Source organism: Haemorhous mexicanus, chromosome 11 (genome assembly GCF_027477595.1).
Source record: "Haemorhous mexicanus isolate bHaeMex1 chromosome 11, bHaeMex1.pri, whole genome shotgun sequence".
In the NCBI taxonomy this organism is placed as follows: Eukaryota; Metazoa; Chordata; class Aves; order Passeriformes; family Fringillidae; genus Haemorhous; species Haemorhous mexicanus.
The window spans coordinates 7901238-7925343 of record NC_082351.1 but is presented as its reverse complement, the minus strand read 5'-3'; the positions used below and the strand labels follow the sequence as shown (position 1 = coordinate 7925343).

The following is a 24106-nucleotide window of genomic DNA, read 5'->3' as shown; positions in this document are numbered from 1 at the left end:
GGAAGGATGACTTTTTATTAGTCCTCTGAAAGCAGCTTCCTTAAGGCACAGTCAGTGGCATAGCTCAGCTGGACTTGGGTCCCACTACCCTTGCAAAGCCTTTTTTGCTGCAGTTCTGCCCTTAACAAGTCAGACTCCAATGCAGACATCAGGGAAACATGTAAGAACTATTACCAGAATTTGTAATTATAAAATTCTCTACCACGTATTTGCTGGCATTTCAAAACCCACAAGAGGGGGATAATTGGGAATGAGGAAGTTTTCTGTGTTCATGTGCACAGTAACATGTAGATAGACAAGCTTTTATGATTAACACATTAAATAGTTCTTTGGAAATGGTTCTCATACAGAAGAGCTGTAACTGCCTGATGGGACCAACAACTGGTGTTATTGGTGGCCATATGTATTCCATAGATCTGTTCTCTTGAGAAATAGGAGCACTTTTCAGATGTGGGCGTGAAAACACCAAAGAATGGGAGGTCTGTGGAAAATTATTTAGCTCTTGAAGAGACTGATGCAACTTTTCCCTCCTTCTCCAGAGAAATTATTTTTTAAATTTGTGTGGTTACTAAGTTTGTTGTGTTCTTCTCTCAGCTGTGCTATGCACTTAGAAAGAGGCCAAAGGAAGCATACCATGGGATCTTGGTCCAAAACCAGTTGTGATTGACAGTGGTCTTTCCATTGATTGTTTTTAAGTTATGAATCAACCTAAATCTCACAACATTTCTCACTTTGTTCTGTTTCAAATTCTGTCTGCTCACTGAACCTCACGGCAAATACAAAATATCTCACTCAAGTGTCTGATGTTTAAATCAGACACTTGAGTCTGATTGAACTCTGTTCAAGTTTTTCCATGTCAAAATGAAGTTTTTGCAGTCTTCTGAGATCCTGAAAGCATCTCTAAAGTTTTTTTGGCCATAATTCCTTCCTCTTAGACACGTTTTAGTGTTTGTTCAAACAATAAGTCCTTAGTCCAAACTTAGGGAATATATTTGGAAGGCAGGGAACGGAGGCTTTGAGCAGACTAAGTGCTTTCCAGTGCAGTTGTGAGGTGATTACTTATTCCAGGGATAAGACTTCCCTCCGTCCCTCTTCAGCTTTTAACTACTTTTTCTTTTCTTGAGTCTTTCTGGATATTAAGCCTTAAGAAAAGCTTATGACAAGTGGTGCCAGCTAACTCTTGGTGATTAAAAGCAGGCCTTTGTGCTTTCAGAGGTAAGCTGGTGTTCTCTGAAACATCTAGACAAACCTTTATTTTTATTTCAGTGCAAGGAATCTTGGGCACTAAATGCTTTTAGTGTTGGCAGTAGGCAGTTGATGGAGTGGTGAATTATTTTATTTTCTTTCTGTTGAATGTAAGTCCCTGAGCTACCCAAGGTACCAGAGTGTAGCACAGAGTGCTTTGGCAGGTGCCTCACTGTTCTGGAAACCTCTTGTGGCTGTGTTTTTTGAGCAGCAGGGCCCTTCTTCCCTCTCAAAATGTTTATGAACAAGATGTTTATGGGTACCTGCACTTTTAGTCTTCTGAACTTGATAAAGGAACCCTTGAATTCCTGTCAGAGAAACCCAGAACTGCTAAATAGAAGGCAGTTGCAAGCAATATATGACTGTTTAGGTGACAGTGCACATGGTCCTTTGCCTTGCTGGGATGGGTGCTGGGTGGGCTGCCCAAACAACTGGTGAAGAGAGCAGAGAGCCTTTCATAGGAGAATATCTCAGACAGTGCTGGATACTCCCTGTAGGGAGCAATGTCTGTTTCCAGTAACTGAGTCTAGATGTGGGGGGATAGGAGGAGATGTTTCTGTTTCACCCACCTCTTCCTTTGTGGAGAAAAATGCCTGTGGAAGTGTCTGCAGGAGGCTGCCTGCTTCACCTAGGCACTGCTTTGTGTATGTGTGGCTGTGTTACATGGACAGAGTGTAGGCTCAGGTGAGAATGTTTCAGCCAGAGTGGGACAAGTAATCCAAAAATATGTGAAAAAATACAGTTTTCGGTAACCCTGGAAAAAAGGGTTACTGAAAACTGTGGTTTGAACTTCGGTGCATCTCTGTGTTTTATTTCTCTCTCTGAATGCTCATAATCTGAATGATTGGTGGCCTGAATTTTGATAAACCAAAGATAGAACAGTATAGTTCTGCTGGACCTGTTAGAGCTGGATCAATATTTTTGTGAAATAGAATTGCTCTGACATCTGCTGTGGCTGTAGATGGAGCTGGACACTGCCTGTGGGCCTGGCATGATGAGAGGTGAGGGGAATCCTCTCCATGCTTGTGCCTCTGTTTAAAGGTGATGCTGTGAGGCCATTCCTCCAGCAGGGCCTTGTTAGAGTAGGAGGAGCTGTCCTGGGACCTGGAAAGGTCCTGGCCCTGCTGTGTGTGCAGAGCATCCACTGGAAACCTACCTGCTGGGGGAGCTCCCCTGGCAGTGCACAGTGATCTGCACCCATCCACTCATCCATCCACCCATCCACCGTCCTCCTGCCTGCTGCTCCAGCTCAGCCCTTCCCAGTGCACTGATCTGAGGGGAGGGCCCCTTGTTTTTCTTTTTAACAGATAAGTGTTTGGTAATCTCTGTGGTCCAAGGAGTTTATGCTAAGGAAGATTGTGCTTCAAACACAGAAACAGCTTCTCTTTGGACTCTGGGGCAGAGGAGGTAGAAAATAGGCTTCTCTCTCTTTCTTCATCACAGCAAGGGCCCAAACTGCAACTACTGATCTTCTTGGGTTTGTTTGGTTGGTTTCATTTTGGCTTTTTCTCCCCCACTTCTGGAGTGACTGTATTTCTGGCAGAAGACCATGTTCTCCTTTTAATAGGGGAAAAATAGTTTATTTAATAATAATAATAATAATAATAATAATAATAGTACCACCTGTATGGAGGACATAAAAAGAGAAAAGGTGGATTTCCCCAACATCTCAGATGATGTTGATAGCATTAAATAATGCACATTTGCTTCAGTAAAGATTGGAAGAGTTAAAAATCGTGAAAAGAAAGCATTTTCAATTTTGTCAGTCAAATGCTTTTTTTCTTTTTTTGTATTTTACTTGCAAACCAAAAGAGTCAAAGTTCTTATGGGTGGATTGACAGGTTTCAGAAATGTCTTCAGCAGAGTTCTTGTGTAGCAGCCAGTACAGGCTGACTCTATAAATAGAGTTTTCAGCTAAAATGCAGGAGCTGTATGCTGGTAAATATACTTCTATAAATCTGGCCTATCCTTCCCTTCCTGCTGCTCATTGAAAATGTCCAAACTGACCATAAATGCCCAGGTAGCTTTAATGTGTTAAGAACTTATTTAACAGATAGCTGGGAGATCTGAAAGTCTCACGCTGTAGCCCGTGCAGAATGGGACAGGCTGGAAGGTGCTGTGGGGTGATCCCCGAGGCTTTGCGTGTGTGAACATGAGCCAGTGGTGTTCTCCTGCAGGCAGCCACATCCCTGGCTGTGTTCCTGGGCACCAGCAAGGTGATGGAAATGCTCTCTTCCTCCTTTAGTTGCCCTGGGGTTGCACCTCGCAGCATGAGGGGTGAGGTGAGGAGGTGGGAACACGGGGAGAGAGGAGGGTCTGTAAGATCCAGGGTGGTACAGCCTGGGAAGTGGAGCATAGGAAAGGGTTGCCTCATGGATAGCTGCTGTCTAGGACGGTGCAGAGAAGACAGGGCCAGGCACTTCTCAGAGCTGCAGGATGAAAGGAGGAGCCGTGGGGGCGAATTCCAGTCAGGGACAGTGATTCTCACAGTGCATGTGGGAAAGCCCTGGAGCAGGGTGCCTGGAGAGGTGGTGCAATCTCCACCCTCCAGGAGAGTCAAAACTTGATTGGTTTCTTACCTTGCTTCCTGGTGTTGAACAGTTAAGTGTTCAAGAGGCTCACGTTTGCAGCCTGTGGAATGCAGCAGTGCAGAGCAGCTCCTCACCTCTCTGGGCAGAGCGTGCCCAGTTCTCTTTGCCAGCTGGGTGTTGGAAAGAGGGAGAAGGTTTCAGAAACTGAAACAGCCTTTGCTCTCTTTAAAAGGGAGAAAAAGCCTACTGCATTCTCTTCCTGCATAGAGGGAATGATGTATGGGTGAATGAACTGGTGGAATAGAGTGACAGGAAGAGGACGAAGTAACAGGATAGATCCTTGCAGAGCTGGGAGCTCAAGACCAGTTCCTTAACACAGCTAAGGCAGTGGACAGCGCTGTGGGTTTTGGTCCGTTCCTTCTCTCCCACCTCCTGCCACCAGGATGTGCAAAGCTATTTTAAACAGCTCATGATTTTTGAGCCCAATCTCTATTTTTATCTTGGAGGGCAGGGGAAGGATGCTTGCAATCCTTTGCTCTGCTACTGAATGATCACCTTTCTTCTCAGGCATCTGTTTCTTTTTTTGCAGGAATATTGTCCTGGTGCTGGTATGACTCAGTAGAAAGAGGCGGTGTTGCTAGGCAGCGGGTGAGCACTTTGCAGATGCCATGTGATGGCAGTAAGCTGCCTTGGAATAATCCATTGGTGGCAGTATTCCTGGCTGAGGTTCTGTACTGCACAAAGAAAGAAGCATCTCTGACAGGAGCAGATGCTGCCTAGCAACTGCCACTGCTCCCCGAGCAGCCTGAAATACCTTCACTTAATTGTACTGTAATTTTGGCAATACACAGACCCCAAAGTGTAATGCTGTGCTTTCAGTTTTGAGGTATATTCCTCTTCATCGAGATTTGGCATAAAAGTTCATAAAGACCCTTAATAAGGTCAAAAAAATTTAGCCCTCTTCTAAATCATGTCTTTTGTTTAATCTGTACTCTTCGATTGTAATGTTTGGATGGCTTTTAATCAGCTTTTGATAATCTTTTTTGTGTGTGTGTATTACATTAGTGCCTGGCAATTCCAATCGGATTAGAGCCCTGTTCTGTGTCATGCGTACCAGTGCACTCTGCAAGAAATGCCCCTTCTGCAAAAACTTCATGTTTTATTTGGGTTTTTAAGGTGTAATTGGATATATCCTCTCTTCCATATTTAAATTATTCATGTTGTCATCTTGCTTAAACACAGGAATGTTTTAGAAGTGCTGGACCTGGGGTCTGTTCCCTGTATTCTTTGTGGATGTACTTACTGAATGAGGCCTGGACTTGCAAATAAATCTGCAAGTCTCAGATTCATTTCTGGCAAATAATTGAAACCCTCACCCACAATTAATAATTTAAATACTTGAAAGGTGTATTGTGGGGGTGAAAATATTATTGTAGGTATTTGTAAAATAAAATGGAAATGTTTTTCTTTTAATTTCCTCATGGTTCTGCTCCCTTGTCAAATATTATCAGACTCTAACTGTGCAATCTATGAAGCTGCCAGGTTTAATCAAGCAGTTCCACAAAGGAAAAAATTAATCATATTGGCCTTTTGTTTTGTTATAAAAATGTGAAAGGATTTTTTTCATCATAAACTACATCTTGTTATTTAAAATTATTAAACCCACAATTTTCTGTGTTCAAGAACTTCTCCTTTTTGCTGGGAAAAGGTTTGTGGTTCTGAGAAATGCTCAGACTGGAAGGTATGGGGAGGCTTGGGAAGTATTAATTCAGTGCTGCCCGTAGGCGTGGTTGTGCAACACAGTTGCCTCGCCGAAAGGTAAAGCTAAATCTCGCCTCTCTCTTGTCCTCTGTGGGATAATTTGTGTCAGTGCTGGTTTTCCTGCCCAGTCATCCTGCCCTAGCCTGGAGACTGTTCCCTCTGCCATCCCTAAATGCAAAAAATCCACATCTGCTCTTCTTGGAAAATACATTATTAAGCAAAGGTAGCTTAGAAAATTCTCAAAACACAAATACCATGGAGTGGAAGAATAAAAATTGTTGGCTCATTTGTTTAATACTGTTCCTGGGAGTGTTGGTGACACAGGAGCCAAGCAAGTGAACCCCCATTTCTGTGTGATGGAAGAGTTGTGTGGAGTTCTGGGCTGATGGGGCTGTTAAAAGTGGGTGTGGTTCCACAACATTTGGGTGGCTCCATAGAAGAAAATGTATAGAAAATGCTACTAAATACATATATAAAATTAATGCAAATAAAAGCCTTCTTTAGGAAGGCCCAGTCCACAGATATCTCAAGTTGGAGGAAGCCACATCTTTGCTCTTTTCTAATACCCTTCATTCCCCTCCTTATTTTAGCTTCTGTTAGGGAAAAGGTATTTGATTTAGAGCCACCTTTGGTCTTGCCTGGTGACTCTTGGGTTACATGGAGCCTTTATTATCACCTGGGTATTATAGGAAGAAAATAGTTTATCTTATTCAACTCTTAAACCTAGCATATATTGTGTCATACTAGACACTTAATAGCTGGATTAATTGGAAAAATTATTTTAGGGAAAGATACATGCTCATCATAATATTAGTTTATCAGTTTGGAGTAATTATTATTTTCTTAAATATTAAATACTAGAGCATTTATTATTCATCTAGTGTATAATTCAATCTTTAATACTAATCAATCTAAATCAATCTTAAGCTCAGGGATTGCCTTGTGTTCTGTGTTAACTGGTGACAGTGAGTAGCAGTTGAATACAAAACGCTGTATAAGGACTGTGAAATGTTAGAGTTTGTGTTTACCCCAAGTAAACACATACTCCAGATTCTTAGCTAGTGTGATAGAGGTGTGAGATTAAAACATGTTTATGTGTTATAAAGCATAAATTACACCCTCAGAGAACTTGAGAACTTTGACATTTGTAGCACAGAGCGCAGTTCAGTGTCTGCTCGGTGTGATTATACCTTGTCAAGGTATTTTGGGTATGGAGCAATACAGCTGTGCCTCTCCCGTGTGTTCTCCCTGCCATTCCTCCTGGAATGGGTTTAGTTGAAGATCTACTGAGGGATGGTCAGTGCATAATCTGAATAACTGCAAACTGAGTGTAGTACACTCAGTAATTTTTTATAAAAATTAAATTACATACTTTAACCTGAACCACTTGTTCTGCAAGTGTCATCTAAAAATATTGCAAGCTACCAGAATTTTAATAAGGCAGATGAAAATATTAACAATGAGTTGAGAACTGGAAAAAATTGTCATGAAGTCCAAGAAGATCTATCTTTTGTAAATGGAGATGTGTTGAAAATTCACGAAATTACATATTTTCCCCCCAAATTAACCAGAGTCCATTAAATCATGGCCTTACCAACATCTTATGATAAAGAAAAATCAAAGTGTGGTTTAGGATATTGGATCTGTTCCAGTAGCAATGATTTCTATTGTGGATGTGGAAACCTGGGAAATAAATAATAATTTTTAAAAGCCCAATTTAATGATTTAGAGACACATAGTTTAGATTTGAAGAAGGAAAAAGAAACAATGTAAACATGGAAAGCTCTTGAACTGATTTTGTTTCTCAGCCCTCACTTAAATAAATTCTTCTGATTTTCATTGTTACATCTTGGACAGTAAGGAGGAAAAGGGCTCTGTTCCTTTATGAAAATAAACAAATTACTCATGAGCTGAACTGATACTATGTAGTGTAAATAGAACATTAAGCAAGATCAAAATATTTTTGTAGTCTTCAGTGAAATGTGTAGAAATAGGTTAAAAAAATAAGAAAGTACATGAGAAAGCATATAGCCCTGTCAGTTCATTGCATAACTTTGAGTTGATGCTAAGAAAAAAAAAGATATTTTAAGGAAATGAGCAGCTGGATGTGTTGGGCTGGGTTTTTTCTGGCTTTTCCCTGTTGTTGTTCTGGATTTTCCCACTGTTGATGTGACAAATGTGACACGTTTCTGTTACTGTGGTTATCAGGGCATTGGCATCCATTTGAGAAGAGAGATGATCAGTGGCAGCATTGCAGCCCAGGTGAGACTGGGTGGGCAGGTTGGGACACGGGAACCTGAACCGGAAAGAATTATAAGAGCAAGATACATTTTAAATTGTATCACCGCAAGAATGAAACCACCTGTGTGGCTGGCAGCAGAAAGCAACAATGACACAGGTGAAATCTGTTTCAGCGTTTCTCTGTGAGTTGTGCTCTCCTCTTTGCCATCCTGGTGTTCACATGAGGTCCCAAAGTAGTCACTGGCCCAGGACAGCAGAAGCTCAGGCGGTGACTCCTTGATAATCCCAGCACTGCAGCCCCATCCCAGCCCCGGCCGTGGCTGCAGTGGGGGTGGAGCTTTCCCCAGGCTCCGCTGCTTCCTGGGGTGGGGCACATCCATGGATTTGTCTGTTGGCTTTGGAGCTTGAATGATTATTTAATTTCTGTCACCCACAGAATCTCATGAGGAGTTTCACAGTTTGTGCACTGTGTGGAAAAGTACTTTAATTAAGTTCTGATCTCTGCTGCTTCATTTGACACTGCTCTGCTTTTTGAACTGGAAGAGATTGATAGCAACAGTTCCCCGTGCACCCTCGGTCAGTTATGCCCTCTCCACCCTTTCAGCTTTCCTGGTACAGAAGTCCCATCTTGGTTAACAATCACATAAAAGTCCTTATTCAGTCCTTGCTATGTTCTCTCGCACTTCTTTCTACCTGTTCTTATGCTGTTCAGTCCTTTTTGGCAAAGGGAAAAACTGGCACATGGGGTTCGTTGGGAGCTTTATGCAGCACTGTGGGTAATGGTGTCTTCCCTTTTTCCCCAAGACAATCTTCTGTGTCATGTTGGGTGGTCTCTGACAGTGGCTGAGCCCTGACATTCCAGGGTTCCATTCAGTGTGGCACTAGCAAGGGAGGAGATGATGATTTTGTGTGTGAGGTGAGGATTGTTCATTCCTCATGGAATGCCACGCAGGTGAACTGAACATTGCTCATCTGCCAGTTCTGCTTGTGGAGCTTGGGTCCATCTGTAGCTCTTTATTACTCTGAATAGCCTGAGTGGCCTTATAAACTTTGTAGCTTCTCTAAACAATGAGCTTTTTTTAATTATTTAAGAATATTGAAATAGGAAAGATTCCAATAGAGATCCCTTCAGAGCTTGCTGCTCAATCTGTCCTCGCTAAGAGAAATGGCTCTTTTATTTCACATCACTTTGCTGATTATTTATCTGTGCAAACACCTTCCCACTTATCACAGCCAAGTGCAGTTTCTTCAAGAGCTATTGACAGGGGCTGTTTGAGAACATAGTTTGTAAAACCACCTGAATTGTATCAATTGGATCATCTTTGTTCACACAGCAAGGAGCTGCTTTAGGTGGGGCACAGGAGGAATCAAAGGTGTGCAAAGATGCATTGGCTTAACAGGTCCTGTTTATCTTTTCATGCAGTTTCTCCTCTGCTGGTGACTTGCAATGCAGCTGTTTATATTCTGCTGTGTCAGGGCATATCCACGGGCAAGGAAAAATCTGTCATCTCCTGGACCCCTGACTTTTGAAACCATTATACCAATGCCATCTGTTCTTAGATGTTGTACCCACAATCCCTTCATATGTTCTGGTACAGCATGAGAGTCAGTGCCTGTGTGAGCTGGTTTGTGCCTTTCTTACTGATAAGTTCCAGAGGTGAAGAGGGAAGGATTTCCTTCGCTGTGGTCCACTTTAAGTACCACAGATAAGGGACTTCAGTCTTGGAGATAATTCCTGGATCACATGGCATGTGGTGCTTTTTCAAAGCTTTCCTCTTTAAATGTTGGCTGTAACTGCTGGTTGAAATGACTTTGTGAGGGGAACTGTGACCTCCTTATAGAGCTGAATGATAGCAAGGGGCTTCATATCTGAAAATGGATATTAAATATTTCAGCAGTGTATCCTGGAGTCCAAAAGGGATCAGTCAGATCTGTAAACTGGTGGGTAAAAGCTTTGCTTTGTGTCTGTTTTGATGATGTGTTACTTGTGTGTTCTGGTGACTGAGGACATGGATCTTGTAAGAAATGATGGAAGCTTATGGACTGATGGACAGTTTGTAGGTGATCATGTAGAGTAGGAATTTCTCTGTGGAAAGGAAAGAAATCAGTTGTCAGAGTCCTCTCTGTAAATGGTTTTCTTCAGAATAGTTGAATTACTCTGTATTTCTCATTTGTATTTGTGATCACATTTTTCAATAATGCTGCTAAGAAGAACTGTGTACCTAAAAGGCACTCTATAAATAAGATTGTCTTACATAGTGCATTTTTAGCTTAACGAATGAGTAACATCCATAACTTTTTTGGAAGTAATTGTTGGAAGAATAAATCAAACTATAAAAGAGCCTTAAATTTCTATGATTCTGTCATAATCAGGAGTTGGTTTTACTGTTCTTTTTTATTTCATAAGTGTTAAATTTTGTTCTTGTTACACGGTTTAGCAAGACAGTTTGGTCTATTGGGTCAGTTTACTTGGATTCTTTAATTTTTCCTGACGTCGATTTAGTGTGGCTGGAAAATCATTTATCCTTGATATTTGGCTTCCACTGTTTTCATAATACCTGTATTGCTATTCACCAATCCTATGGATTGATTGTTAAAATTGTCAAACAGAGGAGACTAACATAATTTATTGATGATTCCAAAAGGAATTAGATTCAATACTGTTGTATTGAGAATGAAGTGGGAGTGTTACTTTTGTATTAGAATTAATTTTCTAATTGAGTGTGATCACCAAGATTGTATCTAGAGCTGATGGAATAAGTTAATTTCTGTTTTGTAATTTTTGCTTATTTAGTCGTGGTTTTTTGAGTGAAGTAGACCTAAGAAAAGAGCTTTGTTTATCTTATGAACAGAGTGCTCTGAATTCTGAAGAGCCAGTTACATATTGTAGAGTCCTTCTATCAGATGTTCTTTGTGTGACCAGTAGAATCCTATTAAAAATGGACAGTTTGTATCTGTAAACTCACACATCTATCAGAATTACTTTCTGTAAGGCTAAATTTTAAATTAAAGTCACCATTCCTGACCATATTTAAAAAAATTATTCTATCAGCAATTGAAAAAACCTGTGGTACTGTCTTTTCCTGGTACCTTTCCTTTAGCTTTTATTCCAAACTCACCTGTATTATTACATAATAGGTAGATATTTGATGGCCAAAGAATTGTTAATTTCTTTCCCAGCTACATCCTTGATTCAGTAGTTTTAATACAGTAAATAATTGTCATAGGAAGTCAGCTGCTGTTTGTTAATTCAGAGCTTCTAAGGCAATGTTAGCATGCAATAATACTTTTCAGAGTTGCTGTTTCTTGTTGGGCTTGGCTGAGTAAGACCAGTCGAATTATTTTTCCTCCATGATTTAACTTTTCTGTTGTCTACAACCAGTAACACCCACATGTCCTGTGACTGGTTCTCTGTCATGAGATCCATGGCATGTTCAGAAAAGATGAAAACGGTCTGGAAACTGGCTTTTAATATTATCATACCTATATTAATTCTTGAAATTAATAATGTGTCTAAAATGACTCTCATAAATGAATATCTAATTACTGTATTAACACTTCTCTGTTTTGTTTTCTGGTGTTTTCAAAGGTAGCTTTTTACTCAAGCTGTTTGAAATTCCCCTTTTTGAGACATACATGAATTTTTTTAGTGGTTTTGTTGGTTTGAACTAAAAAAAAATCACTTTTTAATACAGGACTTTGCAGTACTTTGCAAATCAGCTTATATATTCTTAGTTTGGTCAAATTGCAAATTAGAAAAAAGAAAATATTTTCTGTATTTAAAGGATCCAGCTATTTAAAATACTGAAGAGGCAAAAAAAAAAAAAAAAAAAGAACGAAAAACCATTGGAGGTTTGATTTTGTCCTGCCAGTTCATCATTTCAGTTGTCAGTGTTCCTGCACTTTGGGAGAGGCTTTCAGTAGTTTTTCTTTGGTTGAAATCCATATTTATGATTTCTTCATGGGTGAAGAATGGATCCAGAATGCTGATGAGCTTGGTTTTGTTGGATTATGCTGTCTGCATTATTCCAGTCTGGAGCCAGTTCTTGTGTTTCTCCCGCCTCTGATGTAAACAAGAATTTAAAGCCTCATTTAACTGACGGTGACTTCTGCTGGGCCATAAGAGCTGAGAGAGCAGTTTAGGCTTCTTGATGAAATTCTGAGTTCTTAACTCTTGGGATTAAATCCTGCATTGAGTCTCACTGGGGAAATGTGAGCATTTGATGCCATTTGGTTCCCTTTAGATCTTTTTTTCACTCTTTCTTGTACTGGCCTCATCTGGGTGTTTGCCTGATGGGTGTAGTTTGTTCTTCCTTTCCCATGCCCATTATAAAGTCTGTGCAAAGGGTTAAAATGCAGTTTTGTTCTGGTGGAAGTTTTGTCTCTGCGTTTCTTGTTATTTCTTAGAAATTCAAGGTTCAAGAGACCTACCTCATGGTACATGGTGCAGGTGGGAGTCTTGGGTTCCTGGGTATTCTTCCCCTGGGCTTCAGCCTGTCTGCTTCATGTGCAGGCAGAAGGCATTCATGGCTTTGGCATGGGAGGATCTTTAGGGAGGAGCTGGACTCAGCTGGTTGGAGCATGGTGCTGGGAACTCCAGGGCTGTGGGTTTGATCCCTCTATGGGCCATTCACTTGAGTTGGACTCAGTGATCCTGGTGGGTCCCTTCCAACTCAGAATATTCTGTGAAATGTGCCTCCATCACATGGGAGCACCTTCACCACAGCTGGCGTGTTTGCATTCCAAGGGGAGTGAGTGCTCTCTTGGAGAAGAGGACGGTGCCCACTGGGGGTCACTGTTTCAGCTCGTGGAATTCCATTGTAATGCTCCGGGGTGTGGAGGTGACCTACAGGGGAGCTCTCCTGAGCGTGCGTTTACCTGGAGCAAGTTTTACTGGAGTGCTTGCATTCAGTCTCTGCCTGGGGGAGTTTTTAATGCTGGGCCTGGGGGCAGGTAGGACCTTACCTGCAATTCACCCTTTGTTCTGACATCTCATGTTGAGGGAACTACCCATGTCCATGCCCCTCTTGTGTTTTTGATAAATATAGCTGAAGAATATATCATTATACACTGTGAATGTTTAAAACTTTTTAAAAAAATCTAGTTTCATTTAGTATTTTTATTTATTGTATTAGTATTTTCTGAAACATTAAGATGGCTTCTTATTTTCCCTGGTTAATGAAAATTAAAGATACCTGGAAAAATAAGATGTGTTGTCATGTTAGATAGTGCATGTAAAAGTACAGATTCTTATGGAATGAAGTACAGATTCTTATGGATTCTCTTGTATGTCTGCATAAATACAATTGATGGTATTATAGGATTTTTGCAGTCTATTAGATACACAGATGATATTTGAAATAGTTTCAGCTTGGAAAAAAATAATTGCTAGAGTTGATTTCCTGTTTTAATCTCTGCAGTTTGGGCAGCCTGTTCCATTGATGGGTTGTGGAGTAGAGTAAGAATTGTGAGACAAGTAAATCCTTGTATGCAATATAAATCAGAGGTTGGTGATTAAAGTGATTACAAGCCTTGCTTAATTTAAAAATATTTTTTAAAGCTCAGCTTTTATGGTGTTGAGCTTAATTTCCGATAAGGGCTGGAATAAACACACCTGACCAGGAAAAGTTGGCTGAGGGTTTTCTGGGCAGCTATGTAAGAGCTATTTTTATGCAGGGAGTGAGCTAAAGGGCTATGCTTAGAAGAAAATTCACACAAAGATCCAAGCCTCATATGTCTCTCTCTCTTTTTCCCCACCCTCTAGTGATATGCAGCTTCCGAGGAACTGTTCCGCAAGGCTTGGTCCTGGAACTAGGTGAAACTGTCCAGATCCTGGAGAAATGTGAAGGTAAGTGTGATGTCCAAGAAGGAACCCCATTTTCCATGTAAGAATATACCAATATCTTAATCTAGCAGATTTTAATGAGTTCTTTGGAAATCATGATGCATCAAATCAAAGCACTTGAATAAAACCTACTCTGACCCACTTTCTGTAGGAAAGGCTGAGTGCTCTTGGCACTAATCCAGTCTGATAGGGGGTCAGTGTGTTTGAAGTTAACCATCTGTCCAGAAAATCTTGAACCCTGACCTGATTGTTGTATTGTAACTGGGTCTTACACTGAATTTTCATCATGTAAAGTACTGAATCAGTGTCTATTTTTTTTACTGTATTTTCTCAGTGTTACTGTTATGCATTTCTCTTAAGCGTATCAGTTTAATTACTTAGAAACATCTGAACAGGTGGAAAATATTAGTTATTAGATAGATTAGCAATATCAGAAAAAATGTAAAAAGTATGGGTTTAGGGGGATTTTTAAAAAATTATCTTGATGTATGTTTTTGTACCTAAAGCAAAATGCCATTGTAAATTTTATAGTTCTTATGTGTCTGGAGATGTATGTGTAAATAAATCGAATGTCCTAATGCTCTGCTTTATTCACAATGAAGAATGTGATTGAAGTTGTATGTAAAAGGAGAATTATCCTAATGCTCAAGCAAGTGTTGTAAAACGTGTCTGGTGAGAAGTAGGTTGACAAGATACAGTAAGAGTACATTTTTCACTGTAGTCTGAGGTGGAATAATGTAACCTTATTCCTGAAGTGCTGAACAAATTCAAAACCCAGATCCACAAATTTGAATTCCAAATTAACATTCCACAAAGTTGTAGATGTGGTTTTTTGTTTGTTCAGTTTAAAGTAATTTTTCATCTCCAATGTTAATGTTGCTCCCCAGACCTTCTGCATGCTTGCAGCAGGCTCTGCTTTGCCTCTCATGCCTAGAACCGTGTTTTGCTCTTGATGCTTTTTCTTGTACTCAGGTGTTTGTTTTCCCACTGACTTAACTCATCATGAAAAAGTCACTTTCTCTATGCTAATTTTTCTAGTAACATACGTTTGTAAAAATTCTGTTGAATGAGAGCTTTGCAGTGCAGTGGAGAAAATTACCCACAAAGAAGCTTGCTGTAAACAATCCCATGCTTTTTTTAAAAACCCCAAGTGCTGTGATGGGCTAAGCTGTGCTCACACACTGAGGGCAGATTGTAATTATTCTACCAGGTCTTGTAAATTAGAACGTGATGCAAGCTCAAGAAAAAAATATCCCTTTGCTTAGGATGGGATAAATCTAAGGGAATTAAACAATGTAAATTGCTGAAAGTAGTCATGGTATTTTTCAACTATTTCTGGGAAATTTTTAAAACTGGGAATTAAAGGCACGATCTCCAAGGAGCAGGTTTTTTACAGAAAAGCAAGTGGATAATCCAACTTGTCTTTACAGTGTTAAAATAATTAGACTTTGAGTATTTCCTTTGCTGGTAGTTTTGAGGATGATTCCTCAAAAGCAATTCATGCCAGTCTGCAAATTGCTGAGAAAGGAGGTCCTCAGACAGGGAAAATGGTTTGTACAGAATTTTTTTGGTTTTGTATTTTAAGCCCTCCATCCTGTTATTTTGGCTGAGGTGCCTTTACCATGGACTTTGTTATAAAAAGATAGATTAATTTTGATAATAACATCTGGAACTCCACACTATGAAACTCATCTGAATATTCAGATGGTCTGTGCTGCAGCTCTTGCATGTGTGAATTATGCGAAAAACCACACTAAATGTGCAAAGCAGACTCTTAAAAGGGGAAAAAATAGCAGTTGCTTTTTAAGCATTCTTGTCTAAGTGGTTGTTTAACAGGGTCCTCTACTTCTGAGTTCTTTGCTGGGGATTCTTTTGTGTAGACAGACTGGATAAAATAATGTTAACCCACACAAAATAAGGGTCACTGCTGTGAGAGTCACAGGAGAACCATTGCTGTTTCAGCTTCACTTCTTGAATAGTTTATGCATAATTGTCTGCAGCAGGGATTTTTCTGTCTGGGTTGAAAAGATTCACATACACAAAAACTTTTAGTGATGTGAGCTATGATTTCAGATACTCACTGGAGAATTCAAGGCTGACAAAGATTCAAAGAGTTGCTATACTTCTGAATGTGCTTATTTTTAATCATAATAACTTACTGAATAACTGTATTTGTATTATAAAAGAGCAAGTGCCCTTCTGTAGTGATTGGTGTAAGAAGCAGTCCCTGCTTTTAGAGCAATTGAATGAAAGAGGAGGGAATTTCCTATTTCAAGATTCTGGCTACCACTGCAGCTAAGTTTTATAGATATTTGTAGAGTAAAGAAATAAATGTAGGTGCATACACACACACACCCACATAAATGTATTTATCTCTAAGGTTAATAAATAGAAATATAACTACCAACTGATAACATGTTAAAAATATTGTTGTTGTCTATGCATTTTTTAAATGGAATAGAGTGAAATACAGTTGTCTTTTTTACTTTGGACCTTGTTCACATGCTTGAAATTGGACCTTTTGGATGTCCCCAAATTTGTGTGCCTGCTCCTCTGTGTGCCTCCGTACTAGACCACAAATCTCTAAATCACTGGTTTTTTAACCCTTCCTAGGTCTGACAAAGGCTTCCCACTGCCCACTATTCCAGTAAATAAGACTCATGGGCTTGGTGCCTGCCTTTCCTCTGCAGCTACCAAAGGCCCCACCTGTGTTTCCATCAAACACACACCATCTGTAAGGCACAAGGTGTTACTGGGGAGGTTTTGTAGTTACTGCTTTCACAAAGGACCCTCAGATCCTTCACTTTTCTTACTCAAAGGTTAGAAATGTTCATCAAGATACCAGTTGGACCTGTGCTTGTCCTTCACAGCTTTCCCTCTCTCTGAGCCCTTCCACTGTGATCTTGGCACTGAGGCAGAACTGAAACACTGAGTGGAGTTCTCTGCTCTGCTGCACTAATGCCAGAGGGGCATTAGTGTGGCACTGGAAATGCTGAAAGATGGAGTTTTCTTTTGTCAAGTGGCAAAGTATGAGCACGCTCCGTGTTTGAAATACACATTTGGACTGTGCATTCTGAAGAACATTCTGTCTTTGGAGTCACATGGCCATTGCCCTGCCACAGGCAGTGGCTGTCAGTAACTAGTAGCATTCAGACTAAATTTAAAATGTCTGTTTTGTCCATTTGTTTTTATTGCTAGAGGGCAATTTTCTTTAGATTAAAAATGCTCTAGCTTCAGTAACTGTAATTATACCTTGAGAATTTTGTATATTCACTGAAGAATGGAAACACCAGCTGATGCCTGAAGCACCAGTTAAAAGAATATTAACTTACCCATGCAAATTCTTCTAGCCACACAAGAATTTATCTGCATGGTTTTCATGTGTGTACATTAATAATTGTGTTCTTAAACCATCCATAAAATATATTTAAAGTTATTCCAGCAGTGATGGCATGGTCAAAATAAGTGTTTCTGGTATTTGGAACACTTAAGCAGCAGATATAACTTGCAATTATGGTTTTTAAAAAAATTCTTCATGAATCCAGTGTGATTGAGAAGTGATGCCTTTGCCATGCTTCCAAACTGTGCCATAGAGATGAGGGAGGAGTCCCACTCCAGGCTGTCAGTGCTGTGGGAGCTCTGCAGGTTTCCTCCCATCTGAGTCAGGAGCTTACCTGCGGCTGCCTGGGCCAAAGTGACTCCTTCCCAGTAATTTGTTTTTGGCCTGAGGAAGATGTCTCCAGTGGGATATCCATTTTCCTGTTGGTTCCCCCCCACGCTTTTCATTCTTTTTTCCCCTCTTTGCATTTTGTGGGATGGGCCCATGGAAGTGAAGCCTCTCAGCCTCACACCTGTGGTGCCACAGATCTTGCCCAGTTATTGAAAGTCACCCTTCAGAGCCCAGGAGCACCTTCTGACAGCCCTCTGGCCAATGCCACAGTAAAACACATCCCATCTCTCTTTGCCTTCTGGCAAGGTCATCATGCAGCCCTGGCAGCATTATCAGCATGTTCCTGTGGCTCTGCTGGCCCCAGGCTGCTGCTGACGTGCTGCAGGCAGGCTGGGCCAGGGATTCAGCTGCTGCTGCTGCTGCTGCCCGGCACGTGCGGAGCAGCCAGCTCGGGACAGAGCGCTCCAGGCTTTGGGAGGCTTCTGCTGAGCGCTGCTCCTGTCCCTCTCCTGGGCCACTTTGGGTGCCTTCAGCTCTGCAGAGCAGTGCACATGCAGATAACAAGGTAAAAGCAATTGTTTATTGGCTTGTATTTGCAAAAGAGAGCTTTGCTCCAGGTGTGAGGATTATTCACTTTACTGCCAAGTTCATTTACTTTTGTAGGACGAAGAATGCTTGAGTTCCTGTAGCAGATTCTACTAGCAGTACTTTATTTAAGAACAAATTTTAGCTTTAGGATTTACCATAAATACTTACATAATTTATTTTCAGAATTTTGTTTGTCAAGAAATTATATGCAGAGTTTATTTTTTTCTTACAGTCTGCAGCTCATGATTCTTTACTTAACACTGATACTTGAGCTTTATTTTTCTGAAAAGTAGATCAATATATTTCAATTAGGACCTTTTTGCTTTTTTGTTACTGAGTCCTCTAAAGGGGTGAGCTGTTTCCATGTGACAGACCTCTTTTGGATTAAGTGGAAATCTGAAAAAAGTTATGAGATGGGTTTTAGAAAGATTATCTGGTTTCATTCAACACACTTTCAAGTAAAGATCAAAAAATCACTGGTAGTTCTTCCAGTCACCGAAATGAAGAGTTTGAGATGTGCAGGACTGCCCCAGAGCTACTTTTGCAACTTAACTAGGGCTGCACTATTGCTGAGACTCCTGAGTGTGACACACCTTTGGAAAGAGGGGTTTTCAGTCTTTATCCAACAGTTTTCAGATTCTCTAATGTGGCTTAAGTTTCCCCACTGGATTTCCACAGATACAGGTAGTTTTAGAATGGCTAATTCTTAGTTTTCTTGTACCAAATGATGTGTGTGTATGGAATATCCCTTTGGCTGATTCAGATCAGCCATCTCAGCTACGTCCCCACCCAACCTCACTGCAGGCATGATCATCGTTTCACATTCATTTATTCACAAATTCTTGTCACTTTATAGCTGTGTTTTTCTCCTTGATTTTAAATCCCATCTTCACCATTTCTGTGAAGTCAGTACCCTCTGAAGACCATGTGTCACTAAATGCATGCCATAACTCTGAAATTTGAGCAGTTATTACTTGCAGTGCAGTGACACCTAAAGCTGTTGGTCAGTGTTGTGTCTAACCAGGGAGTGCTTGTTGGGGTCACAATTAGATGAAGCACCTGCCTCGGTTTGATGACTATTGTCATTAAATCCTCCAAAACAAATGCTCTTTAAGATAAATGATTACATCAATGTTAATGTGTTTAAGACTAGTTCCAGAATGCAGATTTAGTTCATTTTAGGGAATAATTTAATGCAGATGCAATTTTCTAAATGTGCCTTTAAAAAAAGCATTGTACCTTTTCCCATAGCTTTTACTTTGTGATACAGAATGAGTTGTGCATTTTACAGTGTGGGGCTTTCAGCTTCTGCCGAGCTCCTTGACTATATCTTCTCGCACAGAGTTTAAGGAAACTCAAAATAGAGAGAGGTGACTTTAAAAAAATTGTACTACATTTAAAAAGATAAAAATAAAAGAACAAGTAAGATCTGGAGAGCACAATTTATAAGATTAAAGGAAATGTAGCAACTTCTCAAATATATGAAGAAAACTACAAGAGGGAAGTCAACAAAATATTTTCCATGATGTCCAAAAGAAAAAAAAAAGTCCAATATTTGAATAGAATCAAAGAAAGTTCAGGTTGTAAGGGGAATGTATGTTGTCTGAGCCACTGAAATAGGTTGTCCAGTGAGGATTTGCCATCTCCACTTGACGTAAGTATGCCAGATTTCCAAGTACTATACCAAAATTTCACATGTTACCTGCAGTTTTACTGGCCAGCATTGATCTGTAAAAGAAGTTTCTTCTAAAAAATTGCCTGTGCCACACCACTGCTTTCAAACTGGTCTGTGTGGAGTGGCAGAAATAGAGTTTCCTTGGAATCTGGTGCAGAAATACCTTGGAATGTAGGTTTTACAGAAGTATGGATAATTTTCCACAGACAAAGAGTGCAGTGTTATTCAGCCCTGATAATAAATGGTTGGATGCTGTTTAAATCAGACTAAATGTGAGGAGAGATTTAGAGACGTGGCTCAGATGAGCTGGGTGATTTCTCAGGGTCCTTCCTTGCCTGTATTTCACAACTATGTAAACACAGAGCTTGTAAACTTTGAAAATTTGTTTTGGAATGAAGAACAAAAGCTTCAGAAATTAGCTAGGCTTTTGTTTACTACCCTGCAGATCTAGATTATTGACGGTCACCCCCTTTACTGGGTTTTGGTTTTTTACAGGTCTGTTTGCATACTTGGATAAAACCACATTTTTTCCCCATTTACCAAGAAGTTTGTCATTCTGTTTGCCTTAGAGCTTAAATGTCTGGTTATTTCTGAGGTACAGACTGTATTTAATATTAGTAACAGTGAATCACAGGATAAATGCATTTATTTTTTCTGTGACCTTAAAAATATGCAGCATCTGTTGCTTAAAAGCAGGTGTGGGCACAGTTGTGTGGAGTTCTAGAAATCACTCATGTTAAGGGTCTGTATGTGTTGTTTGTGCATTTATGTTTATATTGATATGATTGCCCTAAAGAATGATCAACTAAAATGAATTCAAAACCACAGTAGTTTATTTTTAAAATATAAACAATGATTTCATAGGAAAACAAATCTTTGTGTTATGTCCTGTCTTCATGAGAAATTTGTGTAATGAAAAAGATGGATTTTGATTTTTACATTTTTTCTGTACTAAGGTTTGCAATTGTCTTGAATTCATCAGTTATTTTATTTCATATTGACTTAGATTCCCTTTAAAAAAAAATAAAAATTCAAGACTATCAGGCTGTCTTTAAAGCAAGTTCAAGACCTTCTTCCCCCCATCTGATCCTCTTTATGAGACTGTTATTATAATTCAGCCAAATCTGAAGTCATTTTTCTAAGAGAGATGAAATACCCAGTTACTTTGTTCTGTTCTTCTCTATTCTCCATAGCAAATTACTGGCAGGTTCTGCCACTGCAATTTAAAATAAGGGAGGGAAAAAGACAGTAAGTAGGAAGTCAGTGGGAAAATGAGAGGACTTTAATGGGAAGTGGATGTAGCTGATGTGAAGTGTTGGCTGTGGACTGGTGAGGGCTGTGCCTGGCTGGCCCTGGCTGCAGCTCTAATGACACCTGGGGGCTGAATTTGGCTTGGGCCTGGCCAGGTTTGCCCAGGAATTTGGGGTGGCCAGGGAGGGCCAGGCCCCCTCCCCAGACAGGCACCCACTGTCCCCTGCAGGCCTGGGGCTGTTCCAGGCCAGCTCCAGAGTGTGCTGCTTTTCCACCCCTCAGCTGGGGGAGGTGTTCAGCCCCTTTATTCCCAGCTGAGTCCTGCAGTGACCCCTGTGAGGAGCAGCAGGAACTGGGTTCTTCTGTTTAACTTGCAGCTTTAGCAGCTTTGTGTTTTACTTCTCATTTATTGTCCTGTCTGGAGCTGTTTCCTGATGGGGAATACAAGAATAATAATGGGGTGTGTAAATTAGATCCTAAGGCCTGTTCTCTACTTGGGCATATGTAAGACCAAACACATGCAAAGAATTTATATTTGTTTAAAGCACATTAGAGATGTATGATAATGGCTTTTGCAGGTTTCTGAAGTCTGGAGATTTTGTCAAGATAAGCACTGCAACAAGACTCATGTGCCAACCTGGAAGAATGTTCAGTGCAGACTCTTCCCTGTGTGCTGAATGAATCTTTGCCACAGGAGCTAAGGATTATTAGTATGAGAACTAGCTAATCTGCTTTTATTCCTGGTGGGAAGAAACAAGAGCATTGCTGGTTGTTAAGGGTTTGTCATTATTGCAGAGCAAAACAAAAGTAATTTTTACCAAAAGCCCTAACAAAAAAAAAAAGTAAAAATTCACCTATGTGAGGCACAGGTGGTTTTTTAGATGATCTCAGTAACTGCAAAGTTGTAGTCAGTTTGCTTCTGTGTAAAAGACAGCAGTGCCACAAATATTATAATGTGTTTTATCTGGTTTCAGGTTGGTACAGAGGTGTTTCCATTAAGAAGCCCAGTGTCAAGGTAAGCATGAATACATGTGTTAATCTAATGGCAGATTAAATCTATTTTACTGTTGCAATCCAGTAAACTTTTCATTTTTCTTCTCTTAACTTTTTTCCTGTGGGAGGATTGGATTTCTTTTTAAATTGGGTGATACTCATTAATCACTCAAAGGATCAGAAACCTTCCTGACATGTAACATGTAATTTTTTCAGCATTTATAAATCTCATCCAGTTTGATCCTCTCCACCCTACTCCCCTAAGAAAAGCATAGGTGGGTGATATTGCATTGCTTAAATGCAGCATTTTAAAGAACACATTTAATAAATTGAGTTATTAATCTAGGACAACTTTGAAAAAAGTCTGTTGAAAAAGGATTTTGTAAGTTGTTGGGGGTGTTTCAGATTTTTGCAGTTTAACCATGTGATTTGGTTATTTGCCTTTTTTTTTCCATTGTTTTTGCTCTTGGAGAACTTTTTTGACTGCTCTGGTATGATTGTGTTTGTGAGGACATCTAAGTTTTTTAAATGTTTGTATTCAAACATGCCAATAGGTGCTTTTGTATGAGCTTCACTTTATTTATTTCTGTTTGTTTAAATATTGCTTGTATTTAAAGATTCCCCATGTTTACCTTATACCTATGTGTTATGGAATATAAAATTACCTGTATTACACTGACATGACTACAATGCTCTTTTAAGGAAATGTCTGCAGTCATTGTGGGTGTTGGTACTTTTGCTTGTGTATATGTTCAGTTTTGATAGGAGAGCCCTTCAAACCTTCCCTGGTTTCTTAGACACCAGAAATAAGCAGCATTAGCTAGAAGTGAACCAAACAAGGAAGTGAGGCAGCATTTCTTTTCTTCCTGGATTTTCATGTGGCTGAAAGCAAGCACATTTACTGTTTTCCTGATGAAGCCACTCCTCTTAGATTTAGCATTTTTCCTTCTATAATTTTCCTTAGCATTTGGAATCTTTTGTACTTAAAATTCCTTTCAACCTGCTCCCCCCCCCCCCCAAACCTTTTTGTTTCAAAATTGTATGGTTTTAAAGCTCTAAAAAGTGAAAGCCCACACTTGATTGCTGACATTTTTGTCAGAGGCTGTCAGCTGGTTTTTAATCCAAAGCTTTCCAATGCTGCTTCTGTATTTCCCACTGAAGTGCAGGTTGCTGTTCTTGCACACTGACAGACTTTGCTGTTAGGATTCAGGGCCATATGCTTTACAGGGAATGTGGAACCCTGGGAAAAGGTTGGATTAAATTCCCTCTTTTCCCCATGTCTCAACACACAAGAGCACACTGGCACAGGCAAGGTCAGAGTCCAGCCCTCATGGGAACAGCAAAAGGCAAATTACTGGAGGTGTCCCAATGGGTTTGAACAGCTTTTCTTTGGAAAGGGAGAAAAACTGACAGCTCCAGGGTATGTAAGTAATAGAATACTTTGTCCTTGGGGGTTCAATGCAAATTTGATGGTGGGCTTTTAGTTTTAGTTTAATTTGTCTTTTTAAGCCTCTATCTGTGTCACCCCCAGTCAGCATCAGCCTGCTCTGGGAGCTGCAGGTGCTGTGCTGCAAAGTGCAGAAGAGCCACTTTTCTGATCTTCCCAGGTGGAGGTTTGGTCCAGTGTGCTGTCCTGGTCTAAGACAGACTAAAACAGCCAATTGTTACTAATCTCAAAGTAGAGTTTTGACTGGCAGCTTTGACACAATGGTTATTTGGAGGGTTCTTAATAGATATATTGGCAGTTATTTATTGTGACCTAGGTTACCAATGCTGAAAACTGCAAATGTATTTTTCTAATGGACTGAATTTTTTCTCTTGCAGGGGATTTTCCCTGCAAATTATATTCACTTGAAAAAGGCAATTGTCAGTAACAGAGGGTGAGTATTTTTCCTTCTTTTTCAGAAGCTACAGTGCTTTTTATCTTTTAGAAGGGAAACAAAAAAATAATTGTTGAAACTTACAGAGATGTTTTAGTTTGTTGTATCTTTTTTTGTGTATGAGGGCTTGAAAATTAAATGTAATTCGATGGAGTTGGGAGGTGGCTTGTTTGTTTTAATATAGCAAGAATCAGGTCTGGTGGTTACTCTGCTTTGGCTCATAAAATTCTAACTTTAGAGGTTTCATCTGAAACACATGCATTTAAAGAGCTCTACTTATATTTTTCCATTTCTGCTTATTGTCTTACTGGCAAAATACTGCATTTTCCTATTTGTTATGGAGGCACCAGTCAGTAGACAGCCCATCTCATTTATCTACAGACTTTCAGAGTCATAGCTGTGTTACCTTGAACGTTTTCCAAAGGA

At 40.0% G+C, this 24106-nt stretch overlaps 1 protein-coding gene across 2 annotated transcripts in view; it reads left to right on the top strand.

The window, feature by feature from the left end:
• The window catches only part of DOCK3 (dedicator of cytokinesis 3), a 185570-nt gene that overhangs the window by 5763 nt on the left and 155701 nt on the right, over positions 1-24106 (top strand). For both annotated transcript variants that reach the window (XM_059856243.1, XM_059856242.1), the window contains exons 2-4: positions 13543-13626; positions 21782-21822; positions 23625-23680. In XM_059856243.1, the coding sequence (XP_059712226.1) occupies positions 13543-13626; positions 21782-21822; positions 23625-23680 (181 nt within the window). The remainder of the gene's footprint in view (positions 1-13542; positions 13627-21781; positions 21823-23624; positions 23681-24106) is intronic.